Here is a 15,038-nt window from a genome sequence, read left to right as displayed (position 1 = left end):
ATGCTTGTCTGGAGTTTCCCTTCGGGGTCCCTGCACTGAGCACCATGCCTGATCCACATTGGGTGGCCAGCGATGACTGAATGATTGCACTGTTGGTAATTTTTGTTTAAGTCATCGAGCAGACAGTGCGTGATCTGCCCCGAGCTACAGTGAGGACTAGGAATACAGACTTGAACCAGTCCTTTACGAACTCCCTTCCGGTGTGACAAGGACCCTTTTCATGTGCATTGTCCTTTCTGAGTCCTTGTGATAGCTTTCATAGGCAGGCGGCACCCTCCCCTACACCAGGCGCAGAAACTGGGTGAATGCTGGAGTGGGGAGAACTGATGCCTGCACGCGCCCAGCTGGACCGGGCAGACCAGCTCCCAAACCTGGGTCTCTGTGACCCGTGCGCATGTGCTTTCTCTCCTGTTTGCCCCAGCCGCTGAGGTGTCCTGTTTCCTGCCATTCCTGGCTGGCAGGGAGGAGCTGGCTGAAATGCGCAGGCAGGAAGGAGGAGCCGCAGAGCACATCTCACTCGTGCTTTGAGGCAAAGGTTGAAATCTGTCTGTCCACCAACTGTATATGGCACCAACCAAAGAAAACTCTGTTCCTTCTCTAATGAGCCCGTTGAAGTTCAGCTCATCCCCTTGGAGTTGGTCTTTCTGTGGAGAAACAAAAACCACTTATCTGAAAGCAGCTATAATTATGCACGAGCTCTTGAGGAAGGAGACTGCAGAAGCAGGCTCTCAGAACTGGTACCAGAGTGGACGACCAGGGGAAAAGGGCCAGACTCTGTTTGGTGGGGAAAGTGGACTCTGGGGCTTGGGCCCACAGGGTCTGGTCACTTAAGGCTCTATAATCCTCTGTATTCACCCAAATAGCATACCTGCCTGCATGTCCCGCAAAGTGCCAGGCCTGCGGCATGGAGTGGGGCAGGGCTGAGTGCCGGCAAGGCAGGTGTGTAGATTGGCCTGTGAAGGGCCTCAGCTGCTAGGCTGGGTGAGGATTTTGGTATGAGTGGGGGCTTGCTGGTGAGTGTGGGATCGGGTGAGCAGAGGGAGCACGGGCTTCCGTTCGGACTGGTGAACAGCCAGCTGGAGAGGGCTAGGAGGCCTTTGCCGTGTAGGTCCAGCATGCCAGAGGATGAAGTGAGGGGTGATGTGGATCTCCCAGGAAGGCTGCGATTGCCTGGGCTGAGTATGCAAATGAAGGCCTTCAAAGGCCGATGAAGGGCAGAGGACTCTCAGAGCTGTGGGAAGGGGTGGTTGCACAAAGGAGCTCGTGATGAAGCTGCTGCTTGGGGATATGACTTTTTGCAAAGGATGATGAAGGAAGAAGATGGGCTCCTGGCCATGCCTTTCAGGCTCTGTGCTAGAGACACACCCATGTTCAGGCATGTAGTGGCCTGCTGGTGTGGTTGTAGATGGGCATGTGCCGGTATGTTGGGGCAGCTGGGGGGTGGCGGGTTCAGGGTACAGTGGTGGAACAGAAGGTGTGGGCCTGCTGGGCAAACTTTCTGGCCTATCAGTGATGCACTGCCCTCGTGTTCCCTCAAAAGGTATGACCCAAGGCACAACCGCTGGTTCCAGATCCAGTCGCTGCAGCAGGAACATGCCGACCTGTGTGTGTGTGTGGTGGGCAGGTACATCTATGCGGTGGCGGGCCGCGACTACCATAATGATCTGAGTGCTGTGGAGCGTTACGATCCCGCCACCAACTCCTGGGCTTACGTGGCTCCGCTCAAGAGGGAGGTAAGGAAACCCCTCCCAGAGGGGCCTTTTCCTGCCCTCTTTCCTTCTAGGGTGTGCAGAGCAAGTGGATGGCCAAGCTGGGGAACCAGAACTAGTGGGTACCCCCAAAGACTCTGCATTGTGATTGGGGCAGGGGACTCCTGGAGTTCAGCCAGCCTCGTGGGGAGAACCTCCCCAAGTATACACCAGATCCCGTTCCCGGTATTTCATCCCCATCTTGGTCTCGCCACCTTGATCCCAGGAGGCTGCTTTATTTTTTCTTTTCTTAAAAATTTTATTTGAGGGCTCTTGGGTGGCTCAGTGGGTAAATAAGCCTCTGCCTTTGGCTCAGGTCATGATCTCAGGGTCCTGGGATTAAGCCCTGCATCAGGTTCTCTGCTCAGAGGGGAGCCTGCTTCCTCCTCTCACCCTCTCTGTCTGCCTCTCTGTCTACTTGTGATCTCTGTCAAATAAATAAATAAAATCTTTAAAAAAATAAAGATTTTATTTGAGAGAGAGTCTGAAGCAGACTCCCTGATTGTGGAGCCCGACATGGGGCTGGATCCTATGACTGGGAGATCAGGACTGAGCTGACACCAAGAGTTGGAGGTTCAACTGACTGAGCCACCCAGGCACCCCCCCGACCCCCCGAGGAAGCTACTTTAATCCTGTAGTTCAAATGTCGACGAAAACCTTGTCTGTCCCTTGTCTGTCCCTTCCCCTTGTCGGTCCCTCAGCATAGTTGAGCTGGTCTGAAGTGTGTTCAAAGATGTTAGACAGGAGGGACACTTGATAGAGGAGGGCATGGGAGTCTCCGACTTCAAGGGCTTCCTGAAGGGTGGGGCCTTTGAAAAGGCCAAAACACCACTTTAGAAGTTGTATTTCACATTTGTTTGCTTGTTGTTAAAGATCATATGTATCCAGGGGTATCCCTGGGCACTCTAGAGGCAGAGGATGGCATGAGGACACACATGTGGGGCTGTTGTCCAGGCTCTGCCACAAGATCTCCTGTCTCTCTTTTTTTTTTTAAAGAGTTTATTTATTTGACAGACAGCGATCACAGGTAGGCAGAGAGGCAGGCGGGGGGTGGGGGGTCTCCGCTGAGCAGAGAGCCCGATGCAGGGCTCAATCCCAGTATCCCGGGATCATGACCTGAGCCGAAGGCAGAGGCTTTAACCCACTGAGCCACCCAGGAGCCCCGATCTCCTACCTTTCTGAACCTCTTTCCATACCTCCTCTTATCTCTGTCCCCTCTCCAATCCCCCCAAGGCTGTAGTCTTTTACCTCAGGGGGCTGAGGTCTTCCTGATGGGTCCAGCTCTTCTCCATGGCCCGCAAGGGCTCCGAGGCTGGGGGTTTCCTCCAAGGCAGGGAAAGCTGGCCTGCTCCTTGCTCCTCTGCTTTCCTGGGGAAGGAAGTGCCTCTAGTGGGGTACTCCCTCCCCTCATTCTGGAGGAAGGAAGAGATTTTGCATGGGGAAGATCAGGGGGTCCTTGAGACCTGATGGACCCCTGAATTCTCTTCCCTAAAGGAATGAGTAGGAATGAAAGCTGTTGGGCTCCAGGGGTTCTTTGTCTGGAAACTGCAGTTCTCCCATGTGGCCACAGAGGGGCAGCCTCGGCATTCAACCGGGTTCTCCCCTGTCAATGTTACTTCTTTCTTACCATTCATTTGTTCAGCTACTATTTATTAAGCACCTACCATATACCAATCCCTGGGGATCCAGTGGTGTTAAAAGATGAGAAAAGTACCCCTCCAGACCATGGTGTTCACAGCCTAATAGAGAGACCACTCTTTTTTTTTTTTTTTAAAGATTTTATTTATTTATCTGACAGAAAAAGACACAGCAAGAGAGAGAACACAAACAGGGGGAGCAGCAGAGGGAGAGGGAGAAGCAGAGTCCCCGCTGAGCAGGGAGCCAGACACAGGGCTTGATCCCAGGACTCCGGGATCACGACCTGGGCCAAAGGCAGATGCTTAATGACTGAGCCACCCAGGTGCCCCAGAGAGACCACTCTTAACCACTAAACAAATCAGTAAAGTAATTGCTAATTGTGCTAAGTGTGGTGAAGGAAATCAAGAGGCTTAAGCTCAGCATTGTCCTGAGAGGGGGCTCTGGCAGGACTAATCTGAAAAGACTTTGGGGGGGCCATCTGAAGAGATGTTGATTAGACGAAGGTCTAACGAAAGCAGCTGCTGGGAGAGGGAAGGAGTTCCCAGGTCAGGAGGGGGTATTCCCAATCTGAGCAAGAGGGATGGATGGCATGAGGAGGCATTGTGAAGAGACAGGGATGGAGAAGAGCAGCTTCTGAGCCACTGGGCGGTCCAGGTGGGGGCGACAGTGGCTTGTCTTAGGGTAGAGGCTGTGGGGAAGGAGAGAGCTGGGCAGGTTCAAGGCATAGTTTGGAGGTAAACTGACCAGACTTGCTGATGGATCAGATGTTAGAGAATGAAAGGGGAGAAATCATGGAAGATGCCCAGGCTCCAGGTTTGAGCACGTGGGTGGATGGCTAAGCTGCCGACCAAGAGGACAGATGGGTTTGGGAATGAAAAAGAAAAGGAAGGGTTCCCTATAGATCATGATAAATATTCCAGTGGGAAATGTCAGTTTGACATTAAAAGTCAAGCTCAGGGGAGTGGTCAGCCAGGAGATAGAAATGTGAAGGATTTATCTGGACATGATGGTATGCTGGCCATGGGAGCAGTTGTGATCAGCTCAGAGGAACAGGGATGAGAAGAGGGTTGTGGGGGGGGGGGGCATCCAGGGAGGGAAACCTGCCAGAGAGCAGGGAGGTTTTCTCTTGTGAGCAGAGGCGGCCCACAGGTCCTGGAGAAGGGAGGTGTGTAGCCCATGTTGCTGTCCTAGAACCCACATAGCAAATGACTGAGGGAAAAGTCTGTCACAAGCCTCATCTGTTTGTCACATTCTCTTACCTGTTTCTTAGGGACACATGTAATGCTGAGTCCCACCAGTGTGGCATTGCTGACGTGCCCCCAACAGACTATGAACTCCCTGTCCCAGCAGCAGGTGGAGTGCTGCCTTCCTGTGGTCCCGGGGAGAAAAGTGGGACCTCTGCAGGGAACTCTTCTCACTTAAAAACCTCCCCAGAGAACTCACACTTCTGGGAAGATAGAGTAGATGTATTCCTCCTAACTTGCTAAGTACAACTCAAAACTCTGGACATACACATTAAAAAAAAAAAAAAAAAAAAAAACCCTTAAGCTTCAGAATGGTTGAGAGAAGGCAGTCTAGCTAGGGGTCTCAGGAACTGAGAAATAACACCATACAGTTATGTGTTCCCTGGATTTCCTTTTTGCCTCATATATCTCAGACTTACAAGTGAAGAAGTTCATAGGCAGTAGCACCAATGGGAAGCAAACTTCAGTGAATGTATAAAAACTGAAATCCTCACTGTGGTCTCTCACATGGACTCACACTGGCTTGTGCTCTCTCTCTCTCACTCTCTCTCAAATAAATCTTTATTTGACAGAGAGACAGCAAGAGAGGAAACACAAGCAGGGGGAGGGGAGAGGGAGAAGCAGGCTTCCCGCAGAGCAGAGAGCCTGATGCAGGGCTTGATCCCAGGACTCTGGGATCATGGGATCATGACCTGAGCCTAAGGCTCCATGACCTAAGGCAGACACTTAACAACTGAGCCACTCAGGCGCCCCTAAATAAAATTTAAAAAATTTTTAAATTTAAAAAATATAAAGGAATAAAGTGGGAAGAATCAGTCTACCTGATTTCAAGACTTAACTACATGGCTGCAGTAGTCATGACTGTGGTGTTGGCAGAGGGTTAGGCATGGATCAGTGCAGCAGCAAGGAGAACCCGCACAGATAGGCCCACCTGATTTTTGACAAAGGTGCAAAAGCAAATGAATGGGAAAAGGATAACTTTTCAACAAATTTTATGAGAGCAGTTGGAATCTGTAAGCAAAGAAGATGAACATTGATCAAGTCTCATACTTTATAAAAAATTAAAGTGGCTTATGGGCTTAGGTGTAAAATGTAAATCTATATAGTACTTAGGGGGAAAAAAAGAAGAAAATATTTGGCATCTAGTACTGGGCAACAAGTACTTAGATTTGACCCCCAAAGCATGAGTCATAAGAAGAAAAATCGATAAATGGGACTTGTCAGGGTGCCTGGGTGGTTCAGTGGATTAAGCCGCTGCCTTCAGCTCGGGTCGTGATCTCAGGGTCCTGCGATCAAGTCCCGCATAGGGCTCTCTGCTCAGCAGGAAGCCTGCTTCTCTCTCTCTCTCTGCCTACTTGTGATCTCTCTCTAATAAATAAATAAAATCTTTAAGAAAAAAAAAAGTGGGACTTGTCATCAGAACTCTGGAGGGGGATATCAGATGGCAAATAAGCACATGAGAAGATGTTCGATGTCATTAGCCATTAGAGAAGCCCAAATGAGACCCACAGTGAGAAGCCCACCTGTCAGAATGACTAAAATAAAAACTAGTGGCACAGCTGGTGCTGGCGGGACCGCAGAGCTGATGGGACTATAAAATGGCGTGGCTACACTGGGAAAGAATTGCACAATGTCTTTAAATAGTTAACTTCCAGGCTGCCTGGGTGGCTCAGTGGGTTAAAGCCTCTGCCTTTGGCTCAGATCATGATCCCAGGGTCCTGGGATTGAGCCCTACATAGGGCTCTCTGCTCAGCAGGGAGCCTGCTTCCCCCTCTTTCTCTACCTGCCTCTCTGCCTGCTTGTGATCTCTGTCAAATAAATAAATAAATAAAATCTTTAAAAAAAAAATAGTTAACTTCCAACTACCATGCAACCCAGCAATTGCCATCCTGGGCATTTATCCCAGAAAAATGAAAACTCTGTTCACAAACAGCCAGAAAGTGGAAACAAATCCAATGTCCTTCAGCAGGTGAATGGCTAAGCAAACTGTAGCAGATACGCAGCGTGGAATTCTACTCGGCAATAAAAACGAACTATGGACACATATGAGCAAGTCTAGATGAACCTGAGGTAGCACAGAAAGCCTGTTTCAAAAGGTTATGTGCTGTGTGATTCCATTCATATAACACTCTTGAAATGACGGAATTATAGAAATGGAGAAACAGATTGGTGATGGACAGGGATTAAAGAAGGGGCTGGGGCAGGGGGATGTGGGTGTGATTACAAACAGGCAACAGGAGGGATCCTAGTGGAGATGGAAGTGTCCTGTGTTCTGACTGGATCAGTGTCAGCATCTTGGCTGTGCTACTGTGCTGGAGGTGTACTGGCTGTTACTGGGGGAGCCTGCGTAAAAAGTACATGGCTTCTGTATTTTCTTACAACTATGTGTGAATCTACACTTACTTCAAAATGAAAAATTTAATTAAAAACAAACAAACCCAAGGGATGCCTGGGTGGTTCAGTTGGTTAAGCATCTGCTTTTGACTCAGGTCATGATCCCGGGGTCCTGGGATTAAGTCCCATTTTGGGCTCCCTACTCAGTGGGGAACCTGCCTTTTCCTCTGCTTGTGCACTCTCTCTCTCTCTCTCTCTCTGTGTCAAGTAAATAAATAAAATCTTAATGAAAAAGAAAAAGAACCCAAACTACCAAAACTTCCCCATGTCCCCACCATTGATAAGAGAAGACCCAGGCCTTGGTTTATGTCCTGCCCACTGCTCTGTCCCCTGTCCACCTCTCCAGCCCTCTGCTGTATCACCACACAGCCTCAGGGTTAGTGGCTGCCTCTGAAACACCAACCTTGGAGCCTCCATGCCCCATGGGGCTCCTCTGCCCCCAAAACACACAATGCTCTGTCTTGTGGGCTACGGGCCCAGCATGAAGGCCTTGCTCGGGGTGGGTTGAGCAAGTGGGTATGAGAGAGGAGGTCCTGGATGCCGTAGGAACCGGTGAAGGGTCAAGGTGGCTGGGCAGGGAGGGGATCCCCCCCCAGGGTGCACGCCCAAGTCTGAGGACCAAAATCAAAAGCAGGGTGGTGTATTTTCTTCTTTCACACATAACCATCACTAAAATGGCATTGTTCTTTGTGTTCGATTTTGCATCTCATTTTCTTCCTCACCATATGGTTAGTTATTATTTGTGAACGATTGGGAAAGCGGGGTCAGCAGGCCTGGAGAACTGGCTTGTCTTTGGGAGTAGGGGAGGGGTGGAGGCCACTGAGGGCGGGTCAGGTATTCTCGGAAGTGCAGTCTCCTCTGGTATCTGGCTCTAACAGCTGGGCTTTGATTGCTTTGAGCACCCCCCCCCCCGCCCCATACAGATGTCTCCTTGAGGGGTGAGGGAAAGACAAAGATTCTGTTCTCCCCCTTGTAGAAGCTCAGAGTCACCTCTGGGTCCCTAGACTTGTCCCCTATTGGAGTAAAGTCAGGGTGGGTGACTCAGACCAAATCAGGGAGGGTTCTCAGCAGAATGTGAGGTGGAAGTTGGGGATACCACAAGGGATGGGGTTTGAGTGAGGGCCCCTGGCTGCCTTCTGTCATGGCCCTCTTGCCCCCTTCCCACACACTCCTGGTTCTCTTGGTGGCAGGTGTATGCCCACGCGGGCGCCACGCTGGAGGGGAAGATGTACATCACGTGCGGCCGCAGGGGGGACGACTACCTGAAGGAGACGCACTGCTATGACCCCGACAGCAACACCTGGCACAGCCTGGCTGATGGGCCCGTGCGGCGGGCCTGGCACGGCATGGCCACGCTCCTGGACAAGTTGTACGTGATTGGGGGCAGCAATAATGATGCTGGCTACCGGAGGGATGTGCACCAGGTGAGCAGAGCTGGGCCGCCCACGCACATGCTTTTCCCATCCCTTCCAGTTGTTTCAGATGCAGGGTGAATTGCAACGTATATGCCGCCTTATTAAATAGTCTTTATTTTTTATAGCAGCTCTGGGTTCCCAGCAAAATTGAACAGAAGGTGCAGAGACTTGCCATGTGCCCCCATCTCTACACACGTGGTCTCCCCCACCATCATCATCCCCCACCAGCGGGGCATTTGTTCCAACCCATGAACCCACCGTGACATGTTCTACCCCAAGCCCATAGTTTAAGGTTCATTCTTGGGTGGTGTACATTCTCTGGGTTTGGACCAATGACATGTATCGACCAGTATAGTATCAGACAGGGTACTTTCATTTGTTTTCATTATTAAAAACATTAACTATAATGTTAGTATGACTGCATTGCAGATCCTTTGAATAGTTCCAGTTTAATATTCAGTTTCCATAGCCACTGCCCACTTCAGTGGCCATGCAGAATTCCGTCACTTTGGTGTGTCATTTGGTTTGGTCTGAGTAACAAAAGTTATGCTCTGTAGTGTATTTCAGGCATTTTGGATTGTTTTCTTAAGTGAGAGCTCTGCTTCTCCAAGTGTGGTCCCAGACCAGCAGCATCTGCATCCCTGGGAACATGTTAGAAATGCAGGTTCTTGGGTCCCACCCCAGATCCACTGAATTGGAACCTGTAGGGCCGGGACTCAGCCATCTGTTTTAACAGCCCTGAGCGGTGAGAACCCTTGGGCTCTCGTGGGTCGCTTTCCTATTGTTTCCATGACAAATCACCACCAGCTTAATAACTTGAAACAATATAAGTGTATTCTTACAGTTTGTAGGTCCTAAGTGTGATGTGGTCTCACATGGCTAAAATCCAGGTGTCCTCAGGGCATCTGTCCTTTCTGGGGCACTATGGGAGAATCTGACTCCTTGTTCACTCAGGTTATCAGAATTCAGTTCCCTGCATGTGTGGCGCTAAGGTCCCTGTTTCTTTGCTGGCTGTAAAGGCCCTTCTTGGCTTCTCGAGGCCTCTGCATTCCTGGCATGGGGCCGCTTCATCCTCAGCCAGCAACGGCAAGTTGTCCTTCTGACTTCTCTTCCCTCCTGGTAGACTTTCCCCCTCTGCTCTCAGAGACTTGTGCAAGTAGACGGGCCCACCTGGCAAGTCCAGAATCACCTTCCCACCTTGAGGTCCATACCCCAAAGCATGTCTATAGAGTCCCTTCTGCCATGTAAAGTAACACAGGGTTTAGAGATCTAGGGCATGGACTTCTTGGGGGGGGGTGTCATTTTTCTGCTGACCACAGATAGAGAACCAGAGATGCTTATTAAGCCAAAAAGATAAGATTTTTTGTGGCTCTTAAAGCTACTGTCAAATAGCTTTCCTAGATTATCAGACAAATGCACAGATGGGTGGCTTCCTTACGTAGTTATCAGCAATGGATCTTACGGTTTTTCTTCCCCCAGTGGCTGCTAGTTGTCAGGGACAAATTTAACCCGTCTTTCACATTTCTTGGATTACGAGTAGGTGGAACATTTTCCCATGTATTTGTTTACTGTCCAGGGGATGTTTGGAGATGTGAGAATGTTGGTGGTCATCACTAGGCAGCGAGTTCACTCCTTCCACATTTTATCTGCACTTCCCCCTGGAGTTGGGGGTCATGAGGGAGTTAGCTGGGGTCTGTGCCTTTGGTCAATTTCAGTGTTGTGGAGGGGAGAGAACCCCAGACCTTAGAGAAGAACAGCGTGCCCACGGGGAGGTGTGGCACATCTGGGGCCGCCGGCTGGCTGAGGGCCCTGGAGGCAGGACAGAGGTCAGCCTGGCTGGGAGACAGGACATTTTGATGCTGGCCCCAGGCTCTTCATCCAGAGGAGCCGGGTCTGCACACAGCCTGGCTGTGTCCCTTAGCCTTGGTCTGAATCCAGGGCCTGGCCGAGAGTGCTGTCCTGCCCGGCTGGTCCAGGGCAGCCTGGCAGCCCTGTCCCAGCAGGTGCCCCGCTTTACTCTGACCTTGGCTCTGCAGGTGGCCTGCTACAGCTGCACGTCTGGGCAGTGGTCATCTGTCTGCCCGCTCCCAGCCGGGCACGGCGAGCCTGGCATTGCTGTGCTGGACACCAGGATCTATGTGCTGGGTGGCCGCTCGCACAACCGAGGCAGCCGCATGGGCTACGTGCACATCTACGACGTGGAGAAGGACTGCTGGGAGGAGGGGCCGCAGCTCGACAACTCCATCTCGGGCCTGGCAGCCTGCGTACTCACCCTGCCTCGCTCCCTGCTCCTTGAGCCGCCTCGTGGGACCCCCGACCGCAGCCAGGCCGACCCGGACTTTGCCTCCGAGGTGATGAGCGTGTCTGACTGGGAGGAGTTTGACAACTCGAGCGAGGACTAGGGCTCCTGCACCTGGTGTCCGAAGGGAAGGTGGCAGGAGCTCCGAGAGCAGCAGGGGCCTCCCAGTGGCCCCTCTTGCTGGCTCCGCGTGCTTGCTGGCTCCTGCCACCCATCCTTCCTGCCAGTCTACGGCGGTTATTTGTGGAGCTCTGCAGATCCGTGGCTGTGATCGCCCTACCATGGGAATGCTTGCGGAGGGCTCTGGTTCTCTGGAGAGTTTACCGAGCCCGCTCCTCCTCAGCTTGGACGAGGCATGGCGTCACCAGCTGTCTTGGACTCCCCAGTGCCTGGTACTACTCCCTGCTGGGCTGAGAGGGCACCCTTCTCCAAAGGGACCTGGGGACTGGCCCTGTGGGTGAGGCGGCCGAGGCACACTGTACCCCCTTCCGTGGGCAGGGAGGTGGTGGAGTGAGCCCGTCGCCTGCCTAGCATTCAGAGGCTTGAGCTACTGCAAGCTCCCAAGGCCTGGAAAGGGAAAGGAGATACATAGAGTTGCCCAAGACTGGTTCTAGTAATAAAAAGATCTACAGCTGGGCTTTTCTGACCCCATGTTGTTGATAAATGAAATAAATCATCTTACAAAAGGTGTGAATTGTGTTCCTGTGGCCGCAGCCTCACCATCCGTTCACAGCCAGTGCAAGGCTGTCCTCTGCGGGGACCTGTGGCCTTCCGGGCCCAGAGCTGCTGAGTGGCAGTGGCAGGACAGGAGCCCCCATCTGAGGGAAAAGCACAGTACCCCTCTCAACCACCGCTCCCCCCCCCCCCAAGCTAGCCAGGCTGTTACTGGGAAACTTGGAAACCCGCCCTGGTCTGCTGAGACGTGGTCACCCAGCCTGCTGGAACACCACCTGCGGTGAGGTGCTCTTCTCTGAACCTCAGTCCAGCTTGGTGAGCAATCTCATGGCCCTGAGTAAAGCCCAGCCCCAAGCCTGGGGAGGGAGACCCGCTCACCATAGGCTCTTCCCTGCTTGCTGGATCTGAGTGTGGCAGGGGTGGGAAGGGGAGCTGCATTTCCTATAGGTTCACTAGCTGAGTTCTTAGCATGTGATCTCAAGGGTCGTGGTGGCACAGCAGATGGCAACCTCTGGGGCCACCCTCGAGTGGGCTGGGCCTCCAGCCCCTCCCTTGCTTCTGCAGCAGCTGACCTTCCACCTGAACGCCCTCCCCTCCTCCAGCCACAGCCTCTGCTCTTGCGAACTCCCAACGGCAGGGGGCAACCTGCAGAGGAACCGTCACTTCCCAGTCTCCCGGGCAGAGCGCAGGGACATCGGCGTCTTCTTTCTGTGCCCCAGAGCCTGTGGGAGCTGGCACTCTGTCGTGGATGGAGGAGAGAAGAGGGACAGTGTGTGCTGCTTGATGGGAGGAAGAGGTAGGGCCCAGATGCCCTAAAGACAGTGGACGTTGCTGCCTGCCCCTCAGGGCCATGCGTATGATCTTCCTGTCTCTCAGGGTTCGGGTACCCCTCAAGAATAGGTGCCCACTCCCTAACCCCTATGTGACATCGTGCACTTCTAGCTTGGATGGCAATCCCAGTGCTGAGCCTAGTGGGTCACTTCCAGCAGGACAGAGTAGCCACATTCTTCAGTGTCCTCTCCCCTGCTCGGGGGCTCACAGTACCTTGAGGCCAGGGCAGCAGTTCTTGCAGACTCCAGAGTCCCTGGGAAGGAGAAGCACCAGAGATGCCCCCCCACCCGGCAGTGTGTCCCAGGCTTGCTGGTGTCATCCCCCTCCACCCGCAGCCTTCTAGGTGCGGCCACGGCTTTGTAAGAGTTCTGCTCTGGAAGGTGGGGAAAGAAGGGTCTGTGAGGTCCTGTGGACCATGGGGTGGACTAGACACAAGCCCTGAAAGGAGTCCTGCCACTATCCAGGCAGCCTGGAGGCCTTCATGGCTTCCCCTCCCAACACCTGTCTGGGACCTGGGCAACCCGGGCTCTCCAGCCTGCAGCCTCTCGGAGAGGCCCCGTCTCATGCCTTCACTCAGCTGGGTGCTCGTTCCTTTCTGCCTGCAAATCCTCACCCTCTCAAGGCCCCCTGGGGAAGCCATCGTGGCTGGAACCAGTCGGCCCAGGCTCCACACCCGCATGGGGCATATGTGTGGTTGTTAAGTCATCTGTGGGTGCCTGTGAACCCACAGCTTCCTCATCATGGTATTCACCTGGCACCTGGCCAGCTGCCTGAATGGTCGGTCATGCACCCGCACTTCTCAGTCTCCTGATTGGGGTGTGACAGTGGCTGGGACCGACATGGGCCCTGCATTCACCCCTGAACTTCCCATCACCTGGGAGGTGGCTATGATGGGACACAGGTGGAGGACCACTGTGGATCTTGAGTGAGATGAGGCTGGGGACAGGCCTGCGAGCCATTGGGGGCAGCCAGATGTGATTAGAAGGGCTGCTCTGGGGGATACGCCAATGGGGTAGGTAGAGATTTGGGACACTTGTGAGGTCCTGGTGTTGGCACGGAGTGGGGGGCATCATCCAGCTGGTGCCCTTCACAGTGGAGGCAATTTGGGGTGGCAAGCCGTTCTGAAGGAAGGGAAAGAAGGTGAGGAGTTTGAGGTGCCTGTGCATGAACTCAGTCCAGCTGGGGTGAGTGCCCAAAGCCCTGGGGGGTGTGCTTCTAAAGCTAGGAGCTGGGCAGCCACATGGACCTCTTTTGGCCCCTCTTGGTGGCAGTCTAAGGGGGGGCCTCTTGAAAGGGGCCTCCTAGGCTGGGAGAGCCTGGGCTGTGTCGGGGCCGTGCCCAGGCAGAGCTGCCCACAAGTGGCTCGCCTGTTTACTTGTCCCCCAGAAGTGTTTGCATTTGTGATCTCAGGGGTTCAACTTCCCCTTCCGAGCGGAAGGCAGAGGCTTTAACCCACTGAGCCACCCAGGCACCCCATCAACTTCCCCTTCCAGTCCACCCAGCTGTTGCCTGCCGCTGACCTCCGTCCTGCACCAGCATGGCTGACGGAGGGGCCCTCACCTCCGAAGTTCCCTGTTCTCCTTTCCTCCACCAGCCTACTCTGGACAGGCTTCTGGCCCAGCCAGTCTGGTGGTGTCCACAGCCTTGGGCTTTTCAGTGGCTGTTATTCCAAGTCCCTCCATCAGCCCCCCTTCCACTCTGACCACCTCCACGTGACTGAGGAAGGACACCACCTCTCCGTCCTCTGAGGAGTCTGCAGTCTGTTCTCCAAGAGAGCGCAGGTGCCCTCTCCCTGCAAGGTCTTCCCACCAACTCCCAAGTCTGCAAAAGACAAGCTCATCTTTGCTGGGATCTGGATGCTCCCCCTTTTGTTCCATACCCCAGCCTACCCACCTTTTCCCGCTCCATGGTCTCTGGGATCGGGTCTGTGTCCCAGACCACTGCCAACTCCTCGGCTCCCCAGGCCCAGAGTTCTTCCTCCCGGTCCCCTTTTGCCCTGTTCCTCTCCACATTGCTCCCCTGCCCCCACTGCCCCTGCGCTGCTCTATGCTGTCACCCCACTCTTCCTGAGGCAGGATCCCCCAAGCCTCCACCTTCTGGACTTTTACCTCTGGTGATCCAACAGCCTTCTCAAGTAGAATGTCTCTCCCAAACTCCCCTTTCACCACTGGAGGAGGATTGCAGGGTCTCTCAGTCCTGGAGTACTCCCTCCTCCTCTGTCTTTGCCCCCATCTGCATTTCCCTCCACGAACAGCCCACTGGTGGGCTGTTCTACCTTCTGCGGAGACACCCTTTGCCGAGGTCTCAGGTGCAGCCCGAGGCGACCCATAGGTCTCAAGCATTCTGTCTTCTGCAGGCTTTGACTGCACCCAAGTGAGCCCGAGGAGCCAACACCACAGCCCAGCTCTACAAGGGCGAGGGCTTCGCTGGGGGCAGCGGAGGCCGGTTTGCGGCCTTGATCTGGGGCGTCTTCGGACCGCTCTTCCCCGGCCAGTTCCGAGGCCGGAGGAGCTTTGGGGCGTCGCGTTCTCGTCCCCCACCCTCTTTCCCGCCCCGGGCCTGGCCGCGCATTGAGCGCGCGGGGGTGACTTCTCTGGTGGGTGTCTGGAAAGGCAGGGGAAAGGCTCGGGGGCAGGGGATTCCTTGGGCGGGACCGCCGCGGCCCCTCCCTCTCGCCCCGGCCCCTCCCTCTCCCAAAACTCCGCGGGCCTACTCCAAGTTCGCCCCCAAGTTTGCGAGCGGCCGCGTGGGGGCGGGGGCCGCGCGGAGGGGCGGTGGCGGGGCCGGAGGGTGG

General features: G+C 53.9%; 1 protein-coding gene across 5 annotated transcripts in view; it reads left to right on the top strand.

The window, feature by feature from the left end:
- KLHL22 (kelch like family member 22) overlaps positions 1–11,424 on the top strand; it is a 35,466-nt gene extending 24,042 nt beyond the window's left edge. For all 5 annotated transcript variants that reach the window (XM_032311129.1, XM_032311133.1, XM_032311131.1 and 2 more), the window contains 3 exons: positions 1,541–1,733; positions 8,215–8,448; positions 10,476–11,424. In XM_032311129.1, the coding sequence (XP_032167020.1) occupies positions 1,541–1,733; positions 8,215–8,448; positions 10,476–10,841 (793 nt within the window). In that variant the 3' untranslated portion in view covers positions 10,842–11,424. The remainder of the gene's footprint in view (positions 1–1,540; positions 1,734–8,214; positions 8,449–10,475) is intronic.
- Positions 11,425–15,038: the final 3,614 nt, after the last annotated feature.

Source organism: Mustela erminea, chromosome 13 (assembly GCF_009829155.1).
Source record: "Mustela erminea isolate mMusErm1 chromosome 13, mMusErm1.Pri, whole genome shotgun sequence".
Taxonomy (NCBI): Eukaryota; Metazoa; Chordata; class Mammalia; order Carnivora; family Mustelidae; genus Mustela; species Mustela erminea.
The sequence above is the reverse complement of the archived record's forward strand: the minus strand, read 5'-3'. Positions and strand labels throughout refer to the sequence as shown.